This window comes from Heptranchias perlo, chromosome 11 (genome assembly GCF_035084215.1).
Source record: "Heptranchias perlo isolate sHepPer1 chromosome 11, sHepPer1.hap1, whole genome shotgun sequence".
Lineage (NCBI taxonomy): Eukaryota > Metazoa > Chordata > Chondrichthyes > Hexanchiformes > Hexanchidae > Heptranchias > Heptranchias perlo.
In genome coordinates, this window is record NC_090335.1 from 15,593,148 (window position 1) to 15,606,042 (window position 12,895).

At 41.3% G+C, this 12,895-nt stretch overlaps 2 protein-coding genes across 6 annotated transcripts in view; one reads left to right on the top strand and one right to left on the bottom strand.

Annotated features, from left to right (window-relative positions):
- phf11 (PHD finger protein 11) overlaps positions 1–12,612 on the top strand; it is a 246,166-nt gene extending 233,554 nt beyond the window's left edge. Inside the window, exon 41 of the mRNA XM_067993443.1 lies at positions 11,669–12,612. The gene's annotated coding sequence lies outside the window, so the exon portion shown is untranslated. The remainder of the gene's footprint in view (positions 1–11,668) is intronic.
- The window catches only part of LOC137327125 (RCC1 and BTB domain-containing protein 1-like), a 118,425-nt gene that overhangs the window by 56,316 nt on the left and 49,214 nt on the right, over positions 1–12,895 (bottom strand). For 3 of the 5 annotated variants that reach the window (XM_067992599.1, XM_067992597.1, XM_067992600.1), the window contains exons 8-13: positions 11,663–11,853; positions 10,785–10,911; positions 10,249–10,400; positions 6,182–6,312; positions 5,017–5,127; positions 3,607–3,695 (exon numbers count right to left, since the gene is read on the bottom strand). In XM_067992599.1, coding sequence (XP_067848700.1) covers positions 3,693–3,695; positions 5,017–5,127; positions 6,182–6,312; positions 10,249–10,400; positions 10,785–10,911; positions 11,663–11,853 — 715 coding nt within the window. In that variant the 3' untranslated portion in view covers positions 3,607–3,692. Of the gene's footprint in view, positions 1–3,606; positions 3,696–4,002; positions 5,128–6,181; positions 6,313–10,248; positions 10,401–10,784; positions 10,912–11,662; positions 11,854–12,895 lie in introns of those variants that run through there. The other 2 variants (XM_067992595.1, XM_067992596.1) reach the window with 1 other exon arrangement.

Here is a 12,895-nt window from a genome sequence, read left to right on the forward strand (position 1 = left end):
ACCTGCCTCATCGCCCACCTTCTGAGCTATTCACACATTCTTCGTGTTTCAAATATCTTTGATTTCTCTCATTATGCTTCCAATTATCTTGTGTTAAAATTAATTCTGCCATTTACCCATCTGTTTTCCACTCAAGCACTTTACAGCTCCGTCTCTTTCTGTGCAGTCCCTTCCCCTTCCCTTTGTACAGATCCTTCTGTAAATGCTGCTCATGTGTAATATCTTCCAGTTCCTCCAAAGTAATGAAACATCAACTTGCCTGTTCTCTCTACAAATACTGATTGACCTGCTGCACGTTTCCAGCATTTTGTGTTTTGGTTTCAAATTTCGAAGCAACTGTGTTCTTTTTGCTATTTGTTCTTTCATCTCGTTGTTTCTAAGGCTCTGGAGCCTAAAAATGTCTAGAATGTCTCAGGTAAGTCACTTCTGCAATTAATGATTGTTGTTTATCTCCTGTCCTAAAGCACCACACTTCACTGCCATACAGTAAAACTGGTAGCACAAAACTTTCATGTAATCGGTTTGATTTGCAAAGAAACACTTTCCACATCATCGTCAACTTACAACAAATGGAAGCTGCCAAGCTGGATCATCATCCAATTTAGTCACTGAATCGCCATTTTCTGAGATCATGCCAGCTACGTATACAAATTTGGCCAATTAGTTTTTTTCCTCCACTAACAGTAGCCTATACAGAATTATATAGCACAGAAGGAGGCCATCGTGCCTGTGCCGGCTCTTTGAAAGAGCTATCCAATTAGGCCCACTCCCCCCACTCTTTCCCCAGAGCCCTGCAATTTTTTCTGCTTCAAGTATTTATCCAATTGCCTTTTGAAAGTTATTATTGAATCTGCTTCCACCACCCTTTAAAGCAGTGCGGTCCAGATCGTAACAACTCACTGCATAAAAAAAATTCTCATCTCCCATCTGGTTCTTTTGCCAATTACCTTGAATCTGTGTCCTCTGGGTACAGACGCTCCTGCCAGTGGAAAGTTACTCCCTATTCTATAAAATCCCTCAATTTTGAAAACCTCTATTAAATCTACCCTTAAATCTTCCCTGGTCTAAGGGGAACAATCCCTGCTTCTCCAGTCTCTTCCATATAACTGAAGTCCCCCATCCCTGGCACCATTCTGTTAAATTTCCTCTGCACCCTCTCAAAGGCCTTGATATCCTTCCTAAAGTGCGGTGCCCAGAATTGGACATAATACTCCAGCTGGGGCCTAACCAGTGTTTTATAAAGGTTTAGCATAACTTCCTTGCTTTTGTACTCTTATGCCTCTATTTATAAAGCTGAGGATCCTGTATGCTTTTTTTAACAGCCTTCTCAACTTCTCTGCAACCTTCAAAGATCTGTGTATATGAATCCCCAGGTCTCTCTGTTCCTGCACCCACTTTAAAATTGTACAATTTAGTTTATGTTGCCTCTCTTCATTCTCCCTTCCAAAATGCATCAGCTCACACTTCTCTGCATTAAATTTCACCTGCCATATGTCTGCCCATTTTGCTATTCTGCACATGTCCTCCTGAAGTCTGCTACTATACTCCTCACTGTTTACTATATTTCCAAGTTTTGTGTCATTTGCAGACTTTGAAATTATGTCCTTTATACCCAAGTCCAGGTCATTAATATATATCAAAAGGAGCAGTGATCCTAATACCGTGGAGACACCACTGTATACTTCCCTGCAGTCTGAAAAACAAATGTTCACCACTACTCTCTGCTTTCAGTCCCCTAGCCAATGTCATTTCCACTGCCCCTTCAATCCATCTTAATCCCATGGGCTTCAATTTTGCTAACAAGTCTTCCTTTGAATATCTTTTTACTATTTATATGTTTATAAAAGACTTTAGTATTCTCTTTTATGTTACCCACTAATCTTTTCTCATATTCTCTTTCCCCCTGTGGGGGGTTCTTTCAGTCATCTAGACACAACTAAAACTTTAATTTTGCTTGCTTCATATCTGTCAGCTCCTAGTATGAAAAAAAGGAATTAACATTAACCAGATCAGCAGTAAAGCTCAGGTTATTTACAGAGCAGCCTCTTAATTTTGCCACTTCTTTTCATCCTATCCACTGAGGTCTTGATAATTGCATCTAACATTACATCAAAGTGTATTGGAGGTGCCCATTTTGAATCATTCTATTTTATCAAGACTACTTTTTGAAGAGGTTCTGGGGTGGAAGATGCTGGCATCATGAATGTCTTCAGTTTAGCCTCTAGGATCAGGATATAACCAAACCTCGGCTCCCTTTTCACTTGATATTTGTTTGTCCTTACTTTCTATTTTAAAACACAGCATGGCTAAAACATAATTTCTGCTATGGCTTGTCATAATACCAGCAGGTGCTGCCTATAACACATTAAGGACTGTGACACCACTATTACATGTCAGTCATTGCTGCCTTTCAATCATATCATGGCCATAGAAATTGCTCGTCATCTTGCATTTACAGAGTTGACATGACTGCTCTAAAAGGTTGTTGGGGTGATTTACGCATCTGGAAAAACAAGCAGGACATGGTGTTCAGCTCCAAGGTCTCAGCTGGGAAATGGGTCTCTTCAGCACATAAGGAAAAGTACCAAGCTGGGAGCAGTAGGAAAATCAGGCCTTTGTAAACATTGGTCATTATCATGCAAGTGCCTCACCAGGTTACGATTGTCCCTCAGGCTAGATTTGCTGATGCTGGGGTTCTGAAGAATTCTGTATTTCCCCCCTTAGACTTGTCATTTGGAATCCTGAGAGTCATATTGAAGATCTTTGATGAGCCCAAAACCTGTCCCAATATCAGGCTACAGTAGACCTCTTCTGTTTCTGCTCAGCTTAGTCAAGCCTCACCACACTATCTTGCACCTTAGTTTATGAGTTTTTGACATATTGTTGATTGATGTAATCCTGCCTCAGGTGTTTGCCCGTTATGAATTTATAGTTGTAATTTTCTGTCTTTGGTGTAGCTGATGTCATGTTGACATTTTCTTTGTTATTTTTCTGTATATTTTTGGTTCTCTCGTCCCATGCTAAAATTATCACACAATTCAAAGCAAGTGGTCAAGTTGAACCAATTTTAAAAAGTCAAGATTGTTTAGATGGGTTGCTAGGATTTTAGAAAACAAATGTAAGTCACGTGGAGGAGAGAAGGACGTTACACGCTGTAGAACGAGCACATGCCTCACCTCGCATGGTTAAATTGAAAAGGCGACTGATAGGAGCACGGCTAATTGAGGCTTCACTGTATACTTCGAACATACAATAAAAGAACAGTAAGGACTTTGGAATACTACATAAACTAGTAGATATTACCTGCATATTTTTACAGTTTAATATGCAATAGTTAATGCCATAATTAAAAGTTTTGAAACCATGTAGCTCATTTACAGTAATTGTTTTTGATCTCAGTGTCAATTTGTTTCCCCAGTGCCAGGCATGGTCCAATACGAAACACTGCAAGCCCTGCCATTTAGCAATGAACAAACAATTTAAGTTACTAAATACTGTCAATTCATTTCTAAATTAGGTCCCAAGATTTTGGAGTTTAATAATGTGCTTGTGAAACTAATTCAGTCAGTGTCTCCCATTAATAAAAAATAGCAGGGTTACACATACCATGTATTATTTGCAGCATATTGAATGGCAGGTCAGGACAGACCTATATCCAACCTGGTCCAGAGGTAGAGGGGATTCATGGATTCTTACTGGAAGAAGAATTAAAATATCCCATATGTAAGTCAATTTGTACTAATCCTAAAAAGATGTCCATCTACACCAAATAGCCTATGATGCCAGCACAAAAAGTGAACTTTTTCCCCCACTTATCCCTTCTACAGATCCTGTGAATTGTCAATGCACACACTCAGGACTGAAAAAACAAACCAGCAAGAACTAAGAGTTTAGCCAGATCTCTCCCTCCAAATTACACAGGCATAATTCACAAATTAATGCAGCAGCTTTGCTCGTGATCTGGGTCAGTTTTCTGACTTTTAAAACACAAATGACAAGGCATTTTTTTGTTTGCAATATCACCTTGTAGAGTTTAATATAATATGCCATTATCCCACTGACAGTCACAGACACAGAATACTGAAACTGCATGCATAACTAGAAGATAAATATAACTTGCAGTCGCAAAGCAAATCCACTGTCTTAGTCACAGCACACACTCCGAATGATGTTTTCAAAACATGACTGACATTGAGTTCATGATAAAATCAACGATATATAAACCTATGCTAGTTTACAGTGGGGTTTCAAGCTATTTTTGATATATTTTCTTTCTTACAAGGAGCTGTTAAGACTTAATTGTGGGTAAACAGGCCAAGGTATCCCCAATACTTAGAATGAAATCCATGAAAGGAGTTGCAAGGCTACAGTTCAAGTGAGAAATTCCTACATCACAACAAGGGTGTAACTGATACCCACCAGCTAAATTACCACCTTGGAATTCTATCCATAGGATCCTCCACTCCTTTCAATTAAAAAGTCTGGACCTTGCAGATGACTTTTTCTTTGGAAGCTTGACAGTCATTTGGTTCCATTTGTCAAGTTAGTGAAGCTAAACATGTCCCCAATTCAAAGCATGATGTAGTTACTGTCACACGATTGCTGAAAAGGGAACAATTCAGCTCTCTACTGCGCACGGTAATTTAGTAAAAATTATACACATGATCATTTAATGTTTATTATACACACTTACTTTCTGCACAGGAGATCAGATATGTAATTATTTACATCCAGGGAGCTAAGTGCAGTCAAGCAATGAGCTACAATTGTAGTGCAAGTTTTTAAACTTCATTGAACAAGTTGATCCATGTAATTTCTGTGAATATGCCAAACCTTTATATCCATCTGTTATCCGTATTGCACTGGCAGTAGTATAACTTTATATAGTTGGGCTAGTTGGAATATTACACAAAAGTTGTAGCAAATTCCCATTAAATGATGGTGCAAGTACATTTGTAATGACACCAGTATATCTAGCCAACTAATTCAGTTTCTGAAAGCTCCACATTTGCTTGCCTTTGCAATGAATTCTTTCAAGAGAGCTCCGTCCATTTGCCAAAACGCATCAGTGTTGGTGACTGCAGTCAAATGATTCATGCAGAATTTGAAACAAAATTTTTCTAAATCCTAGAAGGAAAGAAGGAATTTCAAGTTAATACTTCCTCGTAGTACAAGAGAGCACTGGACATGATTGAGAAATCACAAGTCACCCAACTCTGCTGTGGTAGGTTAAAAGTTGCTTCCTTTTCCAAGAAAGTTGTAGTTCAAAGATTTGTAGCCAATCAGGGAGACCAATGGAGGAGTGGTGATGCGACAAATGGCTCCTGCCATCACTGCCTGAGGGAGGAGAAAAACTTTCAGCCACAGTTCTGGTTCCCAGTTATACCAGGTTACCCCACGAGAGGGTCTGTGTTTTGGGGAATGGGGAGGAAGCACAGAATTAGGCTCAATTGTGATAACTCCAATGACTGGATAGCCTGTGGACACTTGCTGCTCTGGGCAACTCATGAAGAATGACTGCTTGGGCAAGGTAACAGAAGGCTGCTGGTGCCAAATGAGCTGCACCCCTGCAGGAAGTCAGGCATGGTGGAAATGGAAGCAAAAATGCATTTAGAAGTAACAGTTTCTGAAAATATGTAACCAATGTATTTAGGGTGAAGGCAGAGAAAAAGAAACAATCTGCATTGTAGCCAACAGTATAGTTCAAAGGACCAGGAAAAGAAAGGGTTGCAAGTTCAAATATACTGCATTAGCTGTTAAACTTGTTTGATCAGCAGTTCCCAAAAACAAAGTCCCTTACTAGGACCTCCCTGACTTTTCTGGGTTTCTTTGAAGGGTAAATTACGTTAGGGTGGCTGGGCGGAGGGACGGTTGGGCAGAGGGGATGAGGCTGCAAATGCAAAACTGAATCAAAGAAGGAATCTGAATGAAATTGGATTTATTGTGCTTTGCTTTGGACTTTAAGCTCCTGTACTTGCAATATTTGCGATTAAATATATTGAGATATACATCTCCTCCTCAGAATCTGCTGGTTACTAAACGTACACATATATGGTGCAAATTAAGAGTTCACAGCAAACTGTTCTAATAATGGTGCCACTGAGTGTGAAATCCAGTGCAACTCAATTTAACAACAATATTTGATTATAATAAAAACAGCCAACATTTCATGAGTTCTCACCTTAGCATCATATCGGACTGCTGCTGAGAGCAATAAAAATGCATTCTCCACAGTAATGCCTCTCTTAATTATCTCCTGGCACAGCTTCTTCACCTTGTTTTCACAGTAAGAAGTAGCCAGATCAAGAAGCCCTGTGAAGAATAAATTTAATTACTACTTTTCATCGCAAGATGAACAAACGTTGTGAGAAAGGCTCTAAAATTCAACTCGAGCAAAAGCAACATTTTGAAAAGCCAACGCAAGAAAAACCCCATGGATTGTACAATTATAGCTCATTGGATCCGGTATTAACAAGTTGATTTCACAAGTCAGATCATTTACGCAGCCAGTAAGCTAAACTAAAATCATAACACCCATTTATACAAACTCAATCACGTAGAAAAGAGGTGACGCTGACACAGCCTTTCAACGGGATAGCAGAAAGTGCACAAAGCAAAGTACAATGAACAGAGATATAAAAGGAGGATCAACAGAATAAAAAGCACGACAGATTAAAATGCTATACACCAACATTTTACAATGCACTGGGTTAGACATCACGGAGAACTGGTTCAATTCTAGGCACCATACTACAAAAACCGACGAACAAGCATTGGAGAGGGTGTGTGGAAGAGCAACTAAGATGATCCCAAATGTAAAAAGGATGAGGAAAAATTAGAAAAGTTCAATATCTACAGTGTAGAGACAACAGTTAAAGGTCCTGACTGAGGTATATACATTTATGAAAACTGTTTAGAAAGGGTAAATCCAGAATATTAAAGTAGGACAGGTCTTTAGGGCCAGACGACATGAATTTAAATTAGTGACAATAACATTTAAAAACAATTAACAACAACTTGCATTTATATGGCGCCTTTAACGTAGTAAAAAGTCAAAGGTGCTTCACAGAAGTGCAATCAGACAAAAATTGCCACCAAGCCAAAGACGATGACATTAGGACAGGTGACCAAAAGCTTGGTCAGAGGAATGTCTTAAAGAAAGAGAGCTGGAGAGATTTAGGGAGGGAATTCCAGAGCTTAAGGCCTAGATGGTTGAAGGCGTGGCCGCCAATGGTGGAGTGAAGGAAGTGGAGGTGCACAAGAGGTCAGGGTTGGAGGAACGCAGAGTTCTTGGAGGATTGTAGGGCTGGAGGAGGTTACAGAGATAAGGAGGGGTGAGGCCATGAAGGAATTTGGAAACAAGGATGAGAATTTTTTTTAAAATCGAGGCGTTGCTGAACTGGGAGAAAATGTAGGGTGAACGGGACTTTGTGCAATTTAGGATACGGGCAGCACAATTTTAGATGAACTTAAGTTTATGGAGGGTGTAAGATGAATGGACAAACAGGAGAGCATTGTAATAGTCGAGTCTGGAGGTAACAAAAGTATCTGAGGGTTTCTGCAGCAGATGGGGACTGAGGCAGGGATGGAGACAGGCCATATTATGGAGGTGGAAGTAGGCGGTCTTTGTGATACTAGGGATACGGTGTAGGAAGCTCAGTTCAGGGTCAAATAGGACACTGAGGTTGCAAACTGTCTGGATACAGTAGCCAGGAGCGGGATGGAATTGGTGATTAGGGAATGGAGTTTGTGGTGGAGACCAAAGGCAATGGCTTTGGTCTTCCCAATATTTAATTGGAGTCAATTTTCTCTCCTCCAGGGCTGGATGTCGGACAAACAATCTGACAACACAGAGGCAGTGAAGGGGTCGAGGGAGGTGTTGTCAGGGTCCATATGGAATTGGACACGTTTTCGGATAATGTTGCCAAGGGGCAGCATATAAATGAGAAATAGAAGGGGCCAAGGATAAATCCTTGGGGGACTCCAGAGGTAACGGTGAGGAAGCGGGAAGAGAAGCCATTACAGGTGATTCTCTGGCTACGACTGGATAGATAAGAATGGAACCAGGCGAGTGCAGTCCCACCCAGACAACAGAAGAGAGGCACTGGTTAATCACACCATCCTCCTCCGTGTCAAAAGTTGCAGACAGGTCAAGAAGGATAGTTTACTATGGTCACAGTCACATAGGCTGTCACTTGTGACTTTGATAAGGGCCGTTTCAGTACTGTGGCAGGGACGGAAACCTGATTGGAGAGATTAAAACATGGAGTTGCGGGAAAGATGGGCACGAATTTGGGAGGTGGCAGCGTGTTCAAGCACTTTAGAGGAAAGGGAGGTTGGAGAAGGGGTGATAGTTTGCAAGAAGTTCTTTAAACAAAGGGTGATAAATGTCTGCAATAATCTGCCAGGCAGGGTAGTGAGCATAGAAACGTGAATTCAGCTGGGTAACAAACTGACAGAATTAGGATACTGAGGGCCAGTGTGGCTCAGCTGTTACTAGACTTGCCTCTAAATCAGAAGGTTGTGGGTTCAAGCCCCACTCCACAATTTGTGCATATAATCTAAGCTGACACTTCAATGTGGTACTAAGGGGGTGCAGCATTGTCGGAGGTGCCATCTTTCGGATGAGAAGTTAAACCGAGGTTCCATCGGCCCTCTCAGGTGGGTGAAAAAGATCCCATGACACTATTCGAAGAAGAGCAGGGCAGTCCTTCCTGGCCCTCAACCAACATCACTAAAACAGATTTTCTGGTCATTATCACATTGCTATTTGTGGGACCTTGCTGTGCACAAATTGGTTGCTGCGTTTCCTACTTTACAGCAGTGATTTCACTTCAAAAGTACTTTATCGGGTGTAAAGCGCTTTGGGACGTCTTACGGTCGTGAAAGGTGCTTTATAAATGCACGTCTTTCCTTCCATAATCTGGTAGAAGATGCCCAGGAATAAGTTGGTTGAATGAATGAAAAGCTACCAAGCAGTTTTCCTTCTAGTCACTAGAACAATGGTAAGTGCCCACTAGTAAGTGATTTAGAGACATGGAAATTTTAGTAGAACTGGTCTGTGGCTGTTAAAAACCTGTCTTATGCAATGTCTCAAAACAATGTTTGATACCCAATTTAAATGGATAAGATTATAAGATTATGTACAAAGCTTTTCCTCACTTCCCTGGAGAGCAATCCCACCCACTGTTTAGAACTAAAAACTGGGCCTTAAGAGTGTTAGCTAAAGATAACTTTAATAATTGGATTTAAGTCCTTAAAAAAGATTTAAGACTGAAGTGCAGGGGAGGGGGTCGGAGGGGGGAGGGAAAGAGGAGGTTGGAGGGGGGAGGGAAAGAGGGGGTCAAGAAGAGAGGGCAGGTAGGAAAAGAGGGCAGGTGGAGAGGTAGGGAAATGATGGACATAAGATAGTACGGATGAATGGAAAGACTTGCATTTATAGAACATCTCAAATTGCTTCACATGCAGATGAATTACTTTAATGTGCAGGTACTTACGTAGGCAACCATTTTGCACAGCAAGATCCCACAAACAACAATGAAATGAATGACCTGTTAATGTTCTTGGCGGTGTTTGTTGATGAATGTTGCTCAGGATGTACTCCCCCCCCACCACACCCCCAACAACCCTCATGATGCCCTAACAAGGCCATATTTTATGTATCTCACATCCATTTCCCCTTGTAAACCAGTAATCTAACAGTGCAGTGGAATCACCGACACACTCAAGGAAACAGAATAGAGTGATGTTAGCAACCAATGCTTGTTAGATGTTTTAAGAGAGTGTTCCAACTGGTTGAACAGTGTACGCACAGTTTGACAAATTGGGGGGTGGGGGTTGGAGAGGAATTTTCCAGAGTATTTTTTTCCTTTATTGGCCCTGGGTTTTTCCACCTCTCCCAGGCCATTACATGGCTGCGGGGGCTGGGGGGGCGGGAGTAAGGAAGAGTTTGGTCACGATGCTCCAGCCTTCGTGTGATCATTGAATGTGCATTTGGACAATTATCCTTCCCCCTCGACACTTACTGTTGGCAACTGGGAGTTCTGGGCAACTGAGCACTCCCAAACAATTACTGAAATCTACCAGGAACCAAAAAAAAGGTTGTGGATCAAACTGTGGTAGAAGGATTTCTGCCTGCACTGTACCAGGGAACCTCGTTTAGCGAGCAAATGGAGAACCTGCCTATGCTGTTCCTCACATGAAACTATCCTCGTCAGTACAAACAGTAGCCAATTGCATATCAGGTACCTATTGCATCCTCAGGAGATAGGTTGACAGAGTCTGTGTACAAGTATTCTAGAAAAGCACGGTACACCGGGTAGCTAAACTGGTCGATCTCAATCACCTCTTTTTCATCTTCACTCCAGTAGGATTGAAACATAGTTCGAAAATGTTCACATCTGGTGGGGGGGAAAGAAAAACTAAGGTTAGTAGCAGATCTGTCTTTACAAAAAAAAAATTCCAAAAGGCGGCAAAAACTTCAGGTTTTTTTTTTATTCGTTCATGGGATGTGGGCGTCGCTGGCAGGGCCGGCATTTATTGCCCATCCCTAATTGCCCTTGAGAAGGTGGTGGTGAGCCGCCTTCTTGAACCACTGCAGTCCGTGTGGTGAAGGTTCTCCCACAGTGCTGTTCGGTAGGGAGTTCCAGGATTTTCACCCAGCGACGATGAAGGAACGGCGATATATTTCCAAGTCAGAATGGTTCAGGGCATGATGCCAATATAACATCTACCAGCAATTGAATTCTTAGAAAGCAATAGCTTATGAAATTTTAAACCAGTACCTGATTTTTAGAACAGCTTTATGAACATGGATGAATTTTCCTTCCACACAGAACTTTAAATCTGATGTTTCCAAGCTGTCAAACTCCTTGTGCAGAGACTGTGCTACTGTCAGGTGATCATCCTGTTCTATAGAGAAAGGAAATCAAGTGATAGTCAAGTTTTCTGCAATAGCACAGAGCAGAGAAATACCCTAACAAGTTAAGTTGTGCCATAAACAGGATTAGTCTGGGGACAAGCTACTTGTTTTGGGGTGTCCGATTGTACTGAAAATTCGTCTGAAAAAGTTAGATTGCGGGCAGGAGGGGGAGCAAGTGCGAATAAATACAGAAAAATGGAGGCACAGAAATCTGAAAACTAATAACAATTACTGTCTTGATGTTATCTATATTGATTGCACTATGAATATAATTAAGGAGGGTTGATACCATAGGACACAGATTTAAGATAATTGGCAAAAGAACCAGAGGGGAGATAAGAGAAATATTTTTATGCAGCGAGTTGTTGTGATCTGGAATGCACTGCCTGAAGTCGTGATGGAAGCCGATTTAATCGTAACTTTCAAAAGGGAATTGGATAAACACTTGAAAAGGAAAAATTTAATCGGGCTATGGGGAAAGAGCAGGGGAATGGGACTAATTGAATAGCTCTTTCAAAGAGCCGGCACGGGCACGATGGGCCAAATGGCCTCCTTCTGTGCTGTAAGATTCTATGATATAAATAACTATTAAAATAGTCATTCCCTTTTAGTAACAAATTTGTTCCTCGACCAAACATAAAATGCAGATTCAAGATACAAGTCAGTTTACAACCCAAATGAAAACATTTCAGAGTTTTTGACTGTATGTATTCATGGAGCTCTGATTCACCATCATCTCACCTACAGACAGGAGGCGCCACGTAACTGCTGGAGAGGCAAAGCAGGCAAACACATCGTCCGTGCAAGAGAAGTGAGTGAGGTGTGGGAGGATGACCGACTGCCCCCGGCATTGGCCCCACATGTACACTTGACCACCCTGGGTCTTAGCAGCTGAGGTGTGCGTGGAATGGCAGGCTGCAATCTCCACAATCCTAGAGAGAGAGAGAGAGAAAAAGCAAGGAAAAGAGGTGACAGGACAGCGGAAAAAGTACAATTATATGCCAGGCAAAAGTTTTCTGTTTCAATCGTCAGTGCCTATGATTGAGTTGATGCCACTTTTCCATATTCCTCACAGCATGCAGCTCGATAATGCTTTTAAAAAAATAAAATCAGTAAGTTGTTCGACTGCTTACATTGTTGTAAGTAATGCTGATTGACAGTTCTCAAACTTGAACCCAAAGACAATCATCCAAATTCACTTTCAGTGCTCAGTCAGGCTGTGAGCTGAAGAACAATCAGGAAAGGCAAACACAAGTTTTCAACAGATGACATCCCAAAGGTAAAGAGCCTCACTCAATGACTGCACCAAAAAGCAATCCATTGCCATCTTCAATAGAAACGGATATTACACTCTCAATGCTCAGCCGTCAAAAAATTTACAGGAAGTGCAGGTTCATTCTACAGCAATCTCATGTCGCACCAACCTTCTCACGAGCAGATCTCATGAGGAGTGAATGACACCCTGACACACCAGTCTCAAGTCTTGTTCGGGATGCCAGACTGGTCACTGTTGTCCTATGGTGGCAAATGTGGCCGACCAGATTCCAAGGCGAGGCTTCTGTCCGCTGGCGAATCAGGTTGTACTTCGACTAATTTTTCCGCTGAGAACTTTAGTTATTAAATGCACTGATTATCTAAGCCCACTTGTTTTTGGCTGTTCTATAATTTTTTTTTCTATTTTATACCTAAGTTTTGTATATTTCTTGGACTTGCCTATAAAATGCCACGCACTAAATAGATGGATAGTAAAGAGCTGCTCTCTCGCTCAGAGGTTTATTTGAGCGAATGTATTTATTTTTCTACTTCAAACTGGAAAACAGTATTTATTTTCCAGGAGCCAAACCAAGAAGCATTTTGTTACCTTTTCCAGAATGATCTTTTACAAACATCTTTCATTGCAATTAGCACATCTCCCACACCAGTACCTGTATACAGACACACGTAAATATTAGCGCATTTAGTGCTGAAAAATGG